The sequence below is a fragment of the Saccharomyces mikatae genome, assembly GCF_947241705.1.
Source record: "Saccharomyces mikatae IFO 1815 strain IFO1815 genome assembly, chromosome: 10".
In the NCBI taxonomy this organism is placed as follows: Eukaryota; Fungi; Ascomycota; class Saccharomycetes; order Saccharomycetales; family Saccharomycetaceae; genus Saccharomyces; species Saccharomyces mikatae.
In genome coordinates, this window is record NC_079265.1 from 247,999 (window position 1) to 263,334 (window position 15,336).

General features: G+C 35.9%; 6 protein-coding genes across 6 annotated transcripts; 3 read left to right on the forward strand and 3 right to left on the reverse strand.

The window, feature by feature from the left end:
* Nucleotides 1–233: 233 nt before the first annotated feature.
* SRS2 (DNA helicase SRS2) lies at nt 234–3,755 on the forward strand (the record flags this gene model as incomplete). The annotated part of the gene is made up of 1 exon (XM_056223434.1): nt 234–3,755. The coding sequence occupies one exon, from the start codon at nt 234–236 to the stop codon at nt 3,753–3,755; it is 3,522 nt and encodes a 1,173-aa protein (XP_056077453.1).
* Nucleotides 3,756–3,893: 138 nt separating this feature from the next.
* GWT1 (glucosaminyl-phosphotidylinositol O-acyltransferase) lies at nt 3,894–5,366 on the reverse strand (the record flags this gene model as incomplete). Its single annotated transcript, XM_056223435.1, has 1 exon — nt 3,894–5,366. The coding sequence occupies one exon, from the start codon at nt 5,364–5,366 to the stop codon at nt 3,894–3,896; it is 1,473 nt and encodes a 490-aa protein (XP_056077454.1).
* A 206-nt stretch (nt 5,367–5,572) lies between these two features.
* On the reverse strand, nt 5,573–7,864 carry DPB11 (protein kinase activating protein DPB11; the record flags this gene model as incomplete). Its single annotated transcript, XM_056223436.1, has 1 exon — nt 5,573–7,864. The coding sequence occupies one exon, from the start codon at nt 7,862–7,864 to the stop codon at nt 5,573–5,575; it is 2,292 nt and encodes a 763-aa protein (XP_056077455.1).
* Nucleotides 7,865–8,699: 835 nt separating this feature from the next.
* Nucleotides 8,700–11,189, forward strand: SIP4 (Sip4p; the record flags this gene model as incomplete). Its single annotated transcript, XM_056223437.1, has 1 exon — nt 8,700–11,189. The coding sequence occupies one exon, from the start codon at nt 8,700–8,702 to the stop codon at nt 11,187–11,189; it is 2,490 nt and encodes an 829-aa protein (XP_056077456.1).
* A 409-nt stretch (nt 11,190–11,598) lies between these two features.
* ARG3 (ornithine carbamoyltransferase) lies at nt 11,599–12,597 on the forward strand (the record flags this gene model as incomplete). Its single annotated transcript, XM_056223438.1, has 1 exon — nt 11,599–12,597. The coding sequence occupies one exon, from the start codon at nt 11,599–11,601 to the stop codon at nt 12,595–12,597; it is 999 nt and encodes a 332-aa protein (XP_056077457.1).
* Nucleotides 12,598–12,740: 143 nt separating this feature from the next.
* On the reverse strand, nt 12,741–15,224 carry TRL1 (tRNA ligase; the record flags this gene model as incomplete). The annotated part of the gene is made up of 1 exon (XM_056223439.1): nt 12,741–15,224. One exon carries the CDS (start codon nt 15,222–15,224, stop codon nt 12,741–12,743), a length of 2,484 nt encoding a protein of 827 aa, XP_056077458.1.
* Between the last annotated feature and the right edge of the window lie 112 nt (nt 15,225–15,336).

A 15,336-nucleotide genomic window follows, 5' to 3' on the forward strand; every position in this document is an offset into this window, starting at 1 on the left:
TGCTGATGAAAAGGATCAAGTATAGAGTTACTTCCAGATACCCCGATCCTACTGCTTAGGCCTCCTTTGCAGAGCGCGATTAACTTTTTATTTTTCAGGTTAAAAGTATATTTTTACAGGTTTTAGACATCTTTCTGTCCCCCTAGTTGTCTTTTTGCCAACGATAATTATACTCAGCGCCTTTGAGTATCACGTTACTTTAATCTTTCGGTTTCCGAAATTTAGGGCAGCAGATGTCGTCAAACAATGATCTTTTGTTGAATATACTATCCCAGTTAAATGCACAACAGCGAGCGGCAGCCCTCTTTGACTACACTAGAGGGTTACAGGTTATAGCGGGTCCCGGTACAGGAAAGACGAAAGTGTTGACTTCGAGGGTGGCGTATCTCATTTTGCATCATCACATTCACCCCCGCGATATAATAGTGACTACATTTACCAATAAAGCTGCTAACGAGATGAGGGAACGTCTACAAGAAATGTTACGCGAAACAGGAGTAAATGTTTCCGAACTCTTAATCGGTACTTTCCATAGTATTTGCCTGAAGATACTTTATAGATTTGGCCACTTAGTGGATCTACAGAAAGACTGGAGAATTATTGATGAAAAGGAAATAGACACCATTTTAGATGATATGATAGAAAAAGTCCCCGACCAAATTAGAGATTATGCCTCTTCTATCACAAGAAAAGTGAATCTATGTATGCCGAAAAAGAATGGCGATGAGTGGTCCATTCACCCGAAGCTCATCAAGAAACATATTTCGAGGCTTAAGTCAAGCGCAATATTACCAGAGGAATACATTTTAGACTCGAACCATGACGCTGCGCTTGCCTACTTCTACCAAATTTACCAATCGGAGCTAAGCAAGAAAAATACCCTAGATTTTGATGACTTATTAATGTACACTTTCCGTTTGCTGACCAGAGTGCGTGTTTTATCCAACATAAAGCACGTTTTAGTTGACGAATTTCAAGATACCAACGGTATTCAATTAGACTTGATGTTTCTCTTTGCCAAGGGAAACCATCATCTCTCAAGAGGGATGACAATTGTGGGTGATCCTGATCAAAGCATATATGCTTTCAGAAACGCCTTAGCTCATAACTTCTTAGAAATGGGTAGAAAATGCCCCATCGAGTACTCGACTATAATACTTGTGGAAAATTATCGTTCCTCGCAGAAGATTCTCAACACAAGTGAAATTTTAATAACTCAACAGAACAGGGGCCGTCAGAATAGGGCTCCACTTCGTGCTCAATTCGATCTGGATTTCCCGCCAGTATATATGAACTTCCCGGCTTATTTTTTAGAGGCACCTTCCTTAGTTCGAGAACTACTTTATTTAAAAGCATTACCAAACTTATTCACGTTTAATGACTTTGCCATCTTAGTAAGGCAACGAAGACAAATTAGGAGAATTGAAAGTGCACTCATAGAACATCAGATACCCTATAAAATCATAAGAGGTCACAGTTTTTGGGATTCAAAAGAAACAAGAGCAATGTTGAACCTACTGAAGATAATATTTTCTCCAAATGATAAGCACGCAATTCTGGCTTCACTCCTATACCCAGCAAGAGGTCTTGGTCCTGCTACTGGTGAGAAAATTAGGAACGCGCTGGAAACGCTCGCCACTGACGTATCATGCTTTCAAATATTAAAAGAAATAAGTAGTAAAAAAATAATGTTGGATATACCGACAAAGGGTCGTTCTGTCATAGCAGATTTCATTTCAATGATAGAAAACTGCCAATTATTGTTACAAGGTGCTCTACTAGCAGGTCTTTCCGACTTGTATGATAAACTGTATGAACTGTCAGGTTTGAAGTATGAATATTTATACAAGGATGGTAAGAAAAAAACAGATCTGCTGGAAAAATCCGAACCTAACTTATTAAATGCAAGGCATAAGAATATTGAACTTTTGAAGAACTATTTTCTGGCCCTCTTAAATAAGTCAGAATCCTCAGAAAACGAAAAAAATGATTGTGAAAGAGAAATAGAAGATAAAAGTGAAACTGCAGAAAAAAGTGCTATTACTCCAAAGGAATACCTCCGCAATTTTTTCAATTCACTATCTCTTCATTCGGATGCAGCTGAAGAGGAAGAGTCAGAAACCAACAAAAGTGCAAAAATGAACCGCGAAAAGAATGGGTTCGTGACAATATCTACAATACACGGTGCTAAAGGGCTTGAATGGCCAGTTGTTTTCATTCCTGGATGCGAAGAGGGAATAATTCCTTGTGTGTTCAATGATGACAAGAAAGACGAATCAGAAGAAGAAGAGGAGGAAGATTCGGATAGTGATAAAAAAGATGCGAGCCCCAAAAAGGCTAAAGTATTATCTGTGGAGGATTCAATAGATGAAGAGAGAAGAATGTTTTTCGTTGCACAAACTCGTGCCAAGTATCTTTTGTACTTATCGAACACTACAACGGTAGAAGATGTTGATAGACCACGTATTGCTAGTCGCTTTCTGACCACTGATTTGGTAAAAGCCATGTCTGATAGTCAAAGATTATTTGAAAGTACGAGTAGTATCAAAAAATTTTATCGAATTTTGAACAAAAAGCCACCATCTCAGAATGATAACCTCTTTTCGCTTGATCAATTACGCAAAGATTATAATCAGTTCATTGAGAACAGAAGAGAAAGGATAATTTGGCAAGGAATGCCAATGAATGATATTTATGGAATACAGTTGTCTAGGAATAAATTAACAGGTTCTGTTGACGACTTTACATCAGCAGCGGATCAGCTACGACTCGAAATGAATAATTCCATATTCCCACAAAAGAAGCATCCTTTAAGACCATATCCATCTAAAAATAGTGGTAATTGCGCTCCTAGAAATATAGTTAAAAGTCCAGAAAGAAGGTACGCTCCAGAAACTACATCACATGGTTCTCCAACAAAGAAAAAGGTATATGCCCCCCAATATGGTTCAATAAATAACGTTCCCACTCGACAAGAGTTTCATTGTTCTACTGGGAGGAACGTTCCTTTTCTAAGAAGAGAAGATAGGTCAATTACAGACATATCCGAACGGTCATCAACACGATCGTTGAAAGGGGCATCCCCGAATAAATCTAGTCGTGTATCGCATGTTTTAATGGAGCAATCACCAACAAGGCTTTTCAAGAATAATGTCGTTCGTAATATTCATGTTCCAACTGCTGGTGCTTTTATAACAGAAACCCAATCAAACGTTAATGAACAAGGTCACTTAGAGTACGTCAATAAGTCAAGTCACACACTTCTGTCAAGTGAATTTTCTAGCGCATCTAGTAATTCGGGTCAATCAAACAACTTAATACAAGATATAAAAGACGAGCTAGATTTATCCGATGATGAATTGTTGAATGACATATCAATAGAAAGAAGAAGAGAGCTTTTGAACTCACAAGCGACGAAAACAATGAAAGTAAAATCTCGAAATAGGAAGTCCAAAGGAGGTGACCAAGTTAAAGTTGAAGAAGTGATAGATTTAAAGAGTGAATATGAGGAAGATGACAGCAGAAATACAACAGCAGCTGAGCTTTTACATAATCCGGATGACACAACAGTTGATAACCGTCCGATTATCTCAAATGCCAAGTTTTTGGCAGACGCAGCAATGAAAAAGACACAAAAACTTTCGAAAAAAGTAAAAAATGAACCTGCGTCAAGTCAAATGGATATATTCTCTCAACTGACACGGGCGAAAAAGAAATCTAAATTAAATAATGGTGAAATTATAGTAATCGATTAGATGGTCTTTCACATTTGATACAATAATAGTTGGTGACAGTTTATAGATTTCTATTTAAAAAAAGTGCATGGGAGTTATCTTTAGTTTATTGGTTGGTTTTGTAGATAAAGCATATGAAATATGTGCATAGTTTTGCGACTATAGTTTAATAAAAATTCTTTTTCTATGTAAGAAAATTGATACGGCAGCAACAAAAAAACAGTACGTTAGCAAAACCGAGAGTGATATTATGGGAGAAGCATCTATCGTGACCATGGACATATTAACTAAACCTGTAGAAACATTTGCCAACAGAAATAGAAATAGCCCGTTAGAGTTTATTGATTCCAAAGATTCGGCAACTTTATAATTTTCGTGTGAGTTACTAAAGATCTTGTCAGTTAGACAGTACCCGGTCAAAAATAGTAAATTATAAGTAATAACCCACAAAAGGTATGGTAGGTTGGCGAATCTTCTTGAAACATTATAAGGATGATACTGAAAGACCAACTGGCTGATAATAAAAAAAAATGTACTCCATATACATAGACCAGTTAGTGGGGTCACCGAAGTCCAATGGTTCCAAAGAGAAGGCTTTCTAGATCCGGCAACTAAGACTTGCGTGGAAGGCTTATAGAGATTGTTTAAAGTTGGTTTATTTCCCAACAAGTAAAATCCTGTATTTTGACCCCAAAGGAAAATCGAACAATAACCTAAGAATGAGAGGATCCCTTCTCTATTCGCGTTGAAGAGACCATTTCTGTCAGCTGAAATTAAGAAATTTAAGGTTTGATTATCCTTTAATAGCAACCATTCATAAAAACATGAGATAAATATCGCAATCAAGCAGCGTGGAATTATTCTTGTGATAGGATCAATAAGGGTCAATACGAGTGGCAGCATTGATAATGTAATAAAAAAATTCCAATGGACCCCATATTCTGTGACATGTTCTTGGTATTCCAAATTTTTTACAAAGAATAACCTTAGCAAGCCTAGGAACAAAAGGGTTCCTCCAGATTTTAAAGCATTCAATGCATTTCTTAAGAAACCTGGTTTTTTCTTCAAGCTTAGATTTTTCAACAGCATCCTAGAAGAAACAATACCGTTACTGAAGACGAAGGATCCCACTCCAAGATCCATCAGGGATGTACCCCATGTCTCCACCTTAGCAAATCTTCTCGGAAAAATGGGAAAATCTACAGCCAAGATGGCAATGACAGTCAGAATAAGCATCCCGCCACGATATGCAGTAATATAAGGCTTTTTTTTCAATTGGAACTCCTGTGAACTCCTTTTTTTTTTTTTAGATGTTGTATTAGAAGCCTTGTTCGAGCTGGTGATTCTTCCATAGATGAACGCGAATAAACAAGGTAACAGTATTAGTGTGTTCAAAAGATATGGATCACTAGCATGAATAGTGATCGACACAAGCAAAGCAACCCAATTCAATGCAAAATCAATCATATATTGTACATTGGATGTATCCGAATGCATAAGGGTGGAATTCTTCAGCAAGTTCCATGATATGTAAGTTACTAGGGCAGTTGATGTTACTGCATTAATTTCCGTTATAGAACCCCCATTGAGCCCTGTCACAAAGTCTTCTTTCCTCTGTTTTAAAGTCGACATTTTACTTAAATATTTCGCTGCCACCTAACAAAATATGTACGTGTCTTTTCTTTATACTCTTCTTTTTTCAATTAGCTTTCTTTACATCGCTATGGGATAGGAACCATTATCATGCACAACGGTAATATAAAAAGGCGAATAGATTAAAAGATGCTGAAGAAAATGCTGCATGTACATAAATATCTTATAGAGTTAAGAATTTAACTTCAAGAATCTAATTCCTTCGTATGATTTCTCGTATGACGCCTTATAGGTTTTTCTAAAGAAGTGGTACGCTTCTTTTCTTGAACGGAGCCATATGTAACTTGTGTATGAGAAGGCTCTTCTGTTATCGCCGTCACTTCTAGGTCGGGTATTATGGTTGAATGGTCTGCAGGCACATTTTCTGACATTATTGTGCCCCAACTTGTAGTTCGTTTGATTTGTTTGGGAATGAGATTTCCTGGCAGTGACTCCAACTTGACTCTTTTCATAGCCAACACTTTTCTCTCTGAAGAATTATTTACGGCAGTTGATGGAATAGGACGCTTTTTCCTCTCGATATCTGTTTCCCTAATTTTTTTCAATAACTCGTTTTTTGTATCTTTGATAGAGTGTTCGGATACTGAGGAATTGTTACTTTTCAAAAGAATAGTTTTGTCAATTTTTGGATCATTATTTTGATACTTTTTTTCTGAATTGAAGCTGCTATGATATGTGCTTTCTATCTTACATTTGAAATCGTCCTTATGTCCTCTTGGGCAAATAATACACCACTTGATATTATTTAAGAAAATTTCGCTGTTTTCTTTAGATGCAGTTGATATTAATTTAAAAATGAAGGCTGGTGTGACTACCGGTATGGAGTGAAATTTTTTGATATATTCAATTTTTCTTTTCATGGAGTTCCTTAAAATGGAATTATTCTGAAAGTCGTTCCTGTTATTATTATCATGGTCAACATCAGTGTTAGCAATGTCAAACTGAGTAAAGAGATCACTAAATTCATTAGACCATAACGGGTGATTTTTTGGGATGCTGGGCAACGCTGCCAAGTTGATTAGCAAGATATCAGTAGATTTATTGAGGTATTCTACATAATTGATACCCATTGGTTTTAAAAGATTTAAAACCTTAGTTAGATGCAATAACTCTACACCAGAAAATCCAGTAATGGTAACGTTTAGAAAAGGCGAAGAGGAAATGTCATGTCGTAGTAATTTTGAGGGGGACGAAACTTGAAAATTTGTTGTGGTGAGAAAAGGTCTTGACCATGAGTCTACTGGGTGTAGTAATCTTTGATAAAACAAACAGCGTTCAATGAAAAATTCTGTAACTAAGCCGTCATTATCACCTATAATGTCAGGTAAATCATTGAAAGAGTCAAGGGCTTTATCACTTGGAATGATACAATAAGAATGGTCATAAACGCCATTTAGGTAAGATGATACAATTTCCCCTCCATTTTGAACGATGATTTTTGTTAGTATTGAACGATGATTGGCAGGAAAGTTATGGTGAATGAGAAACGCACAATTCCTAAAAATTAAAGTCACTTCATCACTTGAGTCTTCGCGGATATTGTTTATGGAAAGTGAAGATTGTCCTAGTACAGAGAAATTTGTCTTGTTATGCTGCTGCCGAGACATTGCCTTGTCCCAAATCTTTTCACCCTTTGGTTTAAACTTATTTAAAAGAAAGGATGTTTTCGGGAGCGAAGAAGCTAGTGCACTGGAAGATGGCTGTGTCTGTAAAATCGTTTGTACATCTATATTTGTTGGGAAGGAGACACTTATTTTATCCCAACAATCACAGGCGTTTAAGCCAATTGAATCAAACGGGACATCCTTGATTTTTGGCAAAAGATAATATGGGTCATATGGTAATAGTGCGTTTCTCCTTTGACAATCAAGGATCCATTTAAAATGTACGATGGGTAAGTTTTGATCAACAGCAGCATTTACTCTTGCTCCAGATAACGTATCTGTAACAAAGATGGATATCTGCCCATTTTGATCTTGATTATCATCGTTGCTTAAAGAGGTGTCTTTAATTACAAAATTTCGATAATTATAATCCTGACAACCTAGTTTTTTAATGGCCCCAACTAACATATCAATAGACGTTGTCTTCGTATCGTTTATTCTTCCAATGAAGATGTTAAAGTTCTGCAAATATTTAAACGAATACCGCTGATAAAGTATCCTCAGCATCTCATGGGTAGATCCTGTCACAGTGACCATGTTGGAGGGCGGTAGTATATTTTCCCCAGACAACCAGAGCTGGTAGATGTCATCAATGGCGTGGATATCAACAAATATAATATCAAATCTATGCTTTACAGCGAACTTAAATTTGTTCGTATTGGTGGTGGACCCAACAACAAGAACGTTAACTTGTCTGGTCAAATCTTTAGAAAAGATACCGCCCAACTTGATGATCTTCTTTGATATTTTTTTGGATAAGATTTCATTATTTATTGCAGTCGGACAAAACGTTATTCCTTGGAAAGGCTTCATAGTAATATTAATGCTACTTGTAAAGTCCCTGCCATACTAAGATCGCAAGTCTTATATACTATTGCACAATTCGTGAATCCGAGTTTAGTAAGTATTTAAGACAATAAATAGTAATATCATTACTAGCTATACAAGCTCACTCTGCAATACGCGAAAAATCCACCATTCAGTTTTTCATCATATATATGGATAAGGGTAAGTTTAGAAGGTAAATCACTGCCATAAACAAGAGAAAAAAGAAGAACAGCATATTAAAACTACCGTGATCTCTGGGAACCGAGGCTTCAATACAAAGAAAGACAATACCTTTCTGATTATACCCAGAATGATGATAGAATATGGCTGAAGCAGTAAAGCTTAGTAAACGTATGTAAGGAAGTATTATTTCATGGGTTAGTGAATCACAGAGAACACAAGAGAATTTTTTAAAAGTGAGAAAGCATTTTCCAATGATATGGCAACATTGTCAATATAGCTCTTGGTGATATGAAATTACTTGATCAAACTATCAGTTATTCTTTATACCTTGGTGGTCACCTCATTACCTAAGTTAGTAAAATGTATGCAAGGTGTGGGTGGTGTAGCACTAGAAGGAATGTGTGTTCTTTTCGCCGTTCGACCGGTGCTGGCGGCTAAATTAGGGGGATGCTTTCCGAACTGGGCGGTAAGGGAAAAAAAGTATATAAAGTAAAAAACTTTATGTCTCTTTCCCTTTCCCAGCTTTGATTATTGTGAGCGACATCTTTTAGTTAGCTTCAGCGGCTAATTTTTTTCACAGTTCTTTTTGCTCATTTTTCTTTTGCTTTCTTTTAGTACTCGCTATTTTGGATAGACAATGGCCAAGAGGAAATATGGCAGGTCTTATTCCCTCGATGATACAGATGTCAGCAACAACAAAGTCCTGATAGTACCAACTGGAAAAGGTACCTCGAACGCAACCACTGATTTCTCTGTTAGGAAGGCACATGCTTGTGATAGATGCAGGTTAAAGAAAATTAGGTGTGATGGTCTGAAACCAAACTGTTCAAATTGTACGAAGATTAATTTTCCTTGCAAAACTTCCGACAAGTTATCGAGAAGAGGTCTTCCTAAGGGATACACTGAACTTTTGGAAAAGGAAATCGTCCGCCTGACAAATTTGAATGCGAATTCCACGGTAAATGCAAATTCTAATTTACCATTCATTAATGATACTTTTTATTGTTTTGATAACTACAATACTCGGACTGCAAATGAAAGATTCTTGGGTCATTTGACATGGAATATACTAACAAATAATATTCCTAATTCAATTACAGTAACATCTTTTAACGATCGCAATCAAATTGATCTGCAACTACAGTTATTAACCGACTTTTTGAATCTGAATGCTGATTTTAATTATCTTCCAAAATTTCTCTTACTTAAATATAACTATAATCTTCAATTTTTGAAAAATTTGCTATCAGTCATCATTAAAGATTTTTTCAAAAGGCAAAATTCGTTACTGCTTCTATTATACCCTTCAAATTCATGGAAGAATTTACTTTTAGAGACGATTAATTCAACTACAGATGCTACTGTAGAAGAACCGATAAGTTTACTAACTTTACTTTATATTATCCAATTTACTTGGTCTTGTTTTGATGATTTTAGGCTTTTTAAGGTCACAAAAGTAATCATTTCTTTGACTACTAACAACACTTTAAGCTTGAAGGTTTTGCAATTGATTAACTTATCTACTTTCTATTTTATGGGCGGCTCCGTTGACTCTTGTAAAAGTAAAAGTTCGTTAACAGGAAGCTCAAATGTAGATTCCGTAATATGGACAAATGATTTACTAAATTTAAACTTCGCAAATATATTGAACATGGGATTATACATCAACTCGAAAAACCTAATTCCCCTATCTGGCAGTAATGAAAATTGTAAACCAAATGAAGAGGATGATAGATTAGTGACATTCTGGTGCTTTCAATTTCTAAACTCATGGTGGTCTTTAATACAAGGTTTACCAAAGTCTAATTTTCTAGTTGAAGAGTTTCAACCGAAGTCGGTTTCAGTTTTAGAAATTCCCAAGTTGAAACCTTTCAAAATTTTGCTTAACTTTATCATAAATTCATTGGATGGATGTAATTTGCTACATTTATCTTCATTAGGGATTTCGGACCCAAATTTTCAGCTCTTACAAGATGAACTGGAAGGCTTCAAAAAGAATTTACTACTTTGGAATCTCTATCATAACTTAAGCGATCACGATAATTTCCGATTCTTAACAGCGGACCAAAGTGTTGAACTGACAACAAATTCATTATTGGAAAATTTAACCTGTTTAAATCATAAGCTCAATCAACCTGACTTTGTGGAAATCCAATTAACCTTATTTTACCTCAGTTTGAAATTAATAACTCTAAAGGAAGAAAACCAAGAGTCAAGAAAAGAGGACATTTCATTAGAAATTTTGACGCTGTACTTTTTGATTTTAACAGATAACTCTAATAATGATGATAATCAACAATTACAACCACAGCAACTTAATCTCTACCATTTTACGCCATTTAATAGTATTGACATTATAAACTTATGTTTAAATAATTTAAACAATTGGGCAATATCACTTAAATATGAAAATAATCAAAATGAACCTCACTTAAGTAGAAGAAAGTTTGGGAACTTTCAAAACTTTCTGAACCATTGGTGTTCAGTGTGGTATTATGATGAACTTTCCACAAATGCTTTTTTCCAAGTTCTCAAAATAAATTTCAAGTTACTGCCCCTTGAAACAATCCAATCTTCAGATCATAAACAACAACTGCTGATAAGTTCTAATAAATTAAAGTATCTGAATTCAGTAGCGAGTTTTAATTCAAGTTCGCTTAAATCGAATCACACATCAAAGATCAACACTCAGTTAAACCTATTACAGCACTCAAATATCAATTCCAATTTTCTAGATGCATCTCCAAACGATTTCAATAAGATTTTTATGAACAACTTTGAGAACTATGACTACGAGACAGACGAAGGATATGCAGAAGATGACGATGAAGAAGAGAGTGACAGCGACAATAGTTTACCTCTAGAGATCCCTTTTAATAGAAATAAAACTAAATTCAAGAATAAGAATAAAGAGCCTCAACGAAATTTACCTTTATTTCAAAGCAGAAATAACAACTCCACGAATTTCAGTGCGGATTCAGATTTGAATCCAAATTCACCGTCGACAGCATCTACCCCAAAAAAATATCTAGACCATATTATTCTAGATAACAGAGATATCATTAACGGTCATGCCTCCAATAAACAAAAATTTAAGATCCAGAATATTCTTAACTCGACCTTCTAATATCAATGCTCCTACTACTACTCTCACAACTTTAACTATGATATTAGTCAATCGTGAAAGGTCACGTTGTGACTCATACTTTCTCTCTTTTTATTCCGCTTCGTCACAAAGTGACAAAAGTGGTCTTTTTTTCCGTTAAGTGCAACTCACAGCTGTGTGGCCTGCTCTGAAGCGCTCGGACGGATTTTTCAAGCTTGATTGGTCACCGTATCTCTCTCTTCGGCGCGGCTTTCCATTCCCGTCATCAAAAAAATAATCTACCTATATAAATGAACTTTTCACCTCCAAAGGCAGTTTATTCCCTGTATGTCCTTTAAGTACAGTTAATAACGAGCAAGTTTTTTTTTTTTTTTTTACCCCAAATATCTAAGAGAATCGTACACTCCTTACCATTTCAACTACAGCAGCTATGTCTTCTTCTTTACGCCATTTAGTTTCAATTAAAGATCTTTCCGATGAAGAATTTAGAATCTTAGTACAAAGAGCTCAGCATTTTAAGAATGTTTTCAAAGCAAATAAGACAAATGACTTTCAATCGAACCATTTGAAACTATTAGGTAAGACCATTGCCCTTATTTTCACTAAGAGGTCAACTAGAACAAGAATTTCCACCGAGGGTGCAGCCACCTTTTTTGGTGCCCAGCCAATGTTTTTGGGCAAAGAGGACATTCAGCTAGGTGTTAATGAATCCTTTTATGATACCACCAAGGTTGTATCATCCATGGTTTCATGTATTTTTGCCCGTGTAAATAGTCATGAAGATATTCAGGCTTTTTGTAAGGATTCATCTGTGCCAATTATTAACTCTTTATGTGATAAATTTCATCCTTTACAAGCAATTTGCGACTTGCTGACGATAGTTGAAAACTTTGATATATCTCTGGATGTAGTAAACAAGGGTACAAATTCCAAACTGAAAATAGCATGGATTGGTGACGCTAATAATGTTATAAATGATATGTGTATCGCATGTTTGAAGTTTGGGATGAGCGTCAGCATTGCTACCCCTCCCGGTATCGAAATGGATTCCGACATAGTCGATGAAGCTAACACAATTGCTAAGAGGAACGGTGCAACATTTGAACTAACGCATGACTCCTTAAAGGCTTCCATCAATGCTAACATATTGGTAACTGACACTTTCGTCTCTATGGGTGAAGAATTTGCAAAGCAAGCTAAACTGAAACAATTCAAAGGGTTCCAAATTAATCAAGAACTAGCCGCAGTGGCTGATCCAAATTTCAAGTTTATGCATTGCCTGCCAAGACATCAAGAAGAAGTCAGTGATGATGTCTTTTATGGTGAACATTCCATTGTCTTTGAGGAGGCGGAGAACAGGCTATATGCGGCTATGTCCGCTATTGATGTCTTCGTCAATAATAAAGGCAATTTCAAAAACCTGAAATAACTTCTCTCATGTTTGTAATAACTAATATATATATATATATATATATATATATATATGAATAATGATATACATTCTATTACTTTATACAGTCGATTGAAGGAAAACTTTATAAAAACTACCTTTTATTCTTTGCAGAACGCTTTCTACATGTTTAAATACACATGAGCAGCAAATTCCTTTGCATTATTTAATTTCACAACTTTTACCCTTTCATCAATCTCATTGAGTTCAACCTTTTCGCATAGGACATTGGAATAAACAGCCTTGACATCACTACCAAGCTTACACAATGTAATATGGGGGACTTTGTTCTGGCAATATAATTCTTTGACATTGTCACCGTTCGAGTCGATTATGCACCCACCTTCGCCCCCGGATAGTTCTACCACGATAGCAATGATTTTCTGATCCCAACATAGTTTTTTCAACCTGAATTTCAATTTGTCAGTAGTTTCCACCGATTTACCTTGGTTGATACTTGTGCCCGCTGTATTTTCTATGAGGCGGTCATTGTATTTCGTTATCTGGTCAGTGTATCTCTTACAAAATGATTTCCACATCCTTTTCCCCTCCTTTTCACGGGACGACATGACGTGACCCAATGTTATGTGAAGTTCATTCTGGAACTTTCCACTTGTCAATAAATCTTCAAATTGCTGTGATAACTCTGCAATATTTGCAATTCCCTGCCTTGCCAAATCAATAATTTCATCATAGCTTTCTATTTTCGCCGAGATATAAGTGGGTTTAATCAATTTAGGTGTTTTTGGTTGGTTGCAGTTGCTTTTACCAACCCTTTTTTGCACTGTGGGTTTGTAGTCTAAGCTTTTTCTGAACGATGCATCAATTTCATCGTCTTTTGGGATTTCAGGTATCAAAATTGGGTAAGCCTTATGAATTTCACTCAGAATTTGTTTCGCATTAGTTAACGAAGAATCTACCTCCCCGAAATCTAATTCTACCATTAAATCAAACATGTTATCTGGTGATCTTCTTAAGCTAACTGGTTGATATCTTTTCAAAAAACCACTCATGATACCCACCACTTTTTTCTCTCCTAATTCATCCCATTTAATACTTTGATGATTATTACCTCTATTAATCACTCTTCGCATTGTTATGTCCTTGATTTCAGGTAGTTTGTCATATGGTGCAAATGATACACCAATAACTTTGATGTTCGTATCATACGCCAAGTAGTCTTCTTTTAGTTCATCTAGCCAGTCGAATAATTGCTGCCTTTCTCGGAATTGATGATTGTTTCTATCAACTATGACACATTTCACTTCTTTTTTAGATAATAGTTCCAATGATTTTTTCATTAACTGAGATTTATCTTTTCCAGTAATATCGTCATTCTGAATATGACCCCAGCTTTCGGGGAACAGGTTGACCAACGTCTGAGATGTGGTTGTTTTGCCACATCCTATAACTGATATGGGGAAAATTAAAAATTTGGTGTGTTCGTCAACTTTTTCATAATCAATGGCATTTCTTAATTCCAGTTCGACGACCTTTTCATGGTTAAGGATTTCCAGCCCGCTCATACCGTAAGATTGTAAAAATTTATTTCTTAACTCAATCACTCCAAAGCCTTTCATGTAATCCTCGCAGATCTTGGGTGATGATTCTAATATTGGGATTATGAAATCAAGATACTTGTTGGTGATAAATTTATGTTTCTTAAACTTAAACAATCTTGATTTCTTGGATATATAGTCTTTGGTAACTTCTCTCCATTGACGGTACATTAGATATGGTTCTTCAAATTTGAACTTAAAAAAGAACGGTTTCCCAGTATTCTCTAAGTGACACCTGATAACAAAACCTTCAATTTCTTGTCCTTGGAAAGATCCACTTGTGGAACAGTTTTCTAAGAATTCTTTCAAATCCTTCAGGGTGTTCAAGGTGAAAGATTGGGTGTGCTTAAATCCGTATTTGTACGCCAATTGTGAAACATCTTTCATACTCCAAGTTTCAAATTCTGCTTCATTAACATTTACACCATGTAAGTATAAACCAGCTTTCTCAAGGGGATACTCTAAGATATGTTCTTCAAATGAATCATCGCAATATTCTGTCACAGCAGTGATGTTATAGGTATACAGCATTCTGGCAAAATCACTAGGATCGATGCTCCTCTCTGTCAATTGCTTTAAAAGTTGCTTCTCACCTGCTTCTGCATGGTTTCTGTCCACATCTTCTCTGGGTCCGGTAGAGTGCTTCGAACAAACTACTAATGTTCCATCTTCCAAACCAGAAATGAAAATAATACAGCCGTTGGCCTTTATAGTGACATCGTAAGGACCAGTACAATTTTCTTCTATCCACTGCCACTTGGTGAAGTTGACCTCACCCACGTTGAAAAATTTGTCATACCCTCTAGCAACAATAACAGGATTTGTTGCATCATCACTAATGAATAAACCTCTAGCATTACATGGCAAAGTGATGTTATTTTTACCATAATCCCACTCATTGAATTTCCATGAAACCACTTTCTTAGTACTATGTGACAAATTGCAAACTCTTTTGTAAGCTTTGCCTCTACCGGACAGCTTTTCTGCCTTCTCTAAATCACTAACAAGCTTAGCTACCGTTCTTTTATCGTTATATGGGCTGGGCATCGCTTCTTTCAGGAATGTTTTTATAAAATTATCACGAATACAATATAGGTCGTGAACAGAAACAATACGTTAACATGCAAAATCTGTTCGAGGCTATTCTAAAGGAATTGAA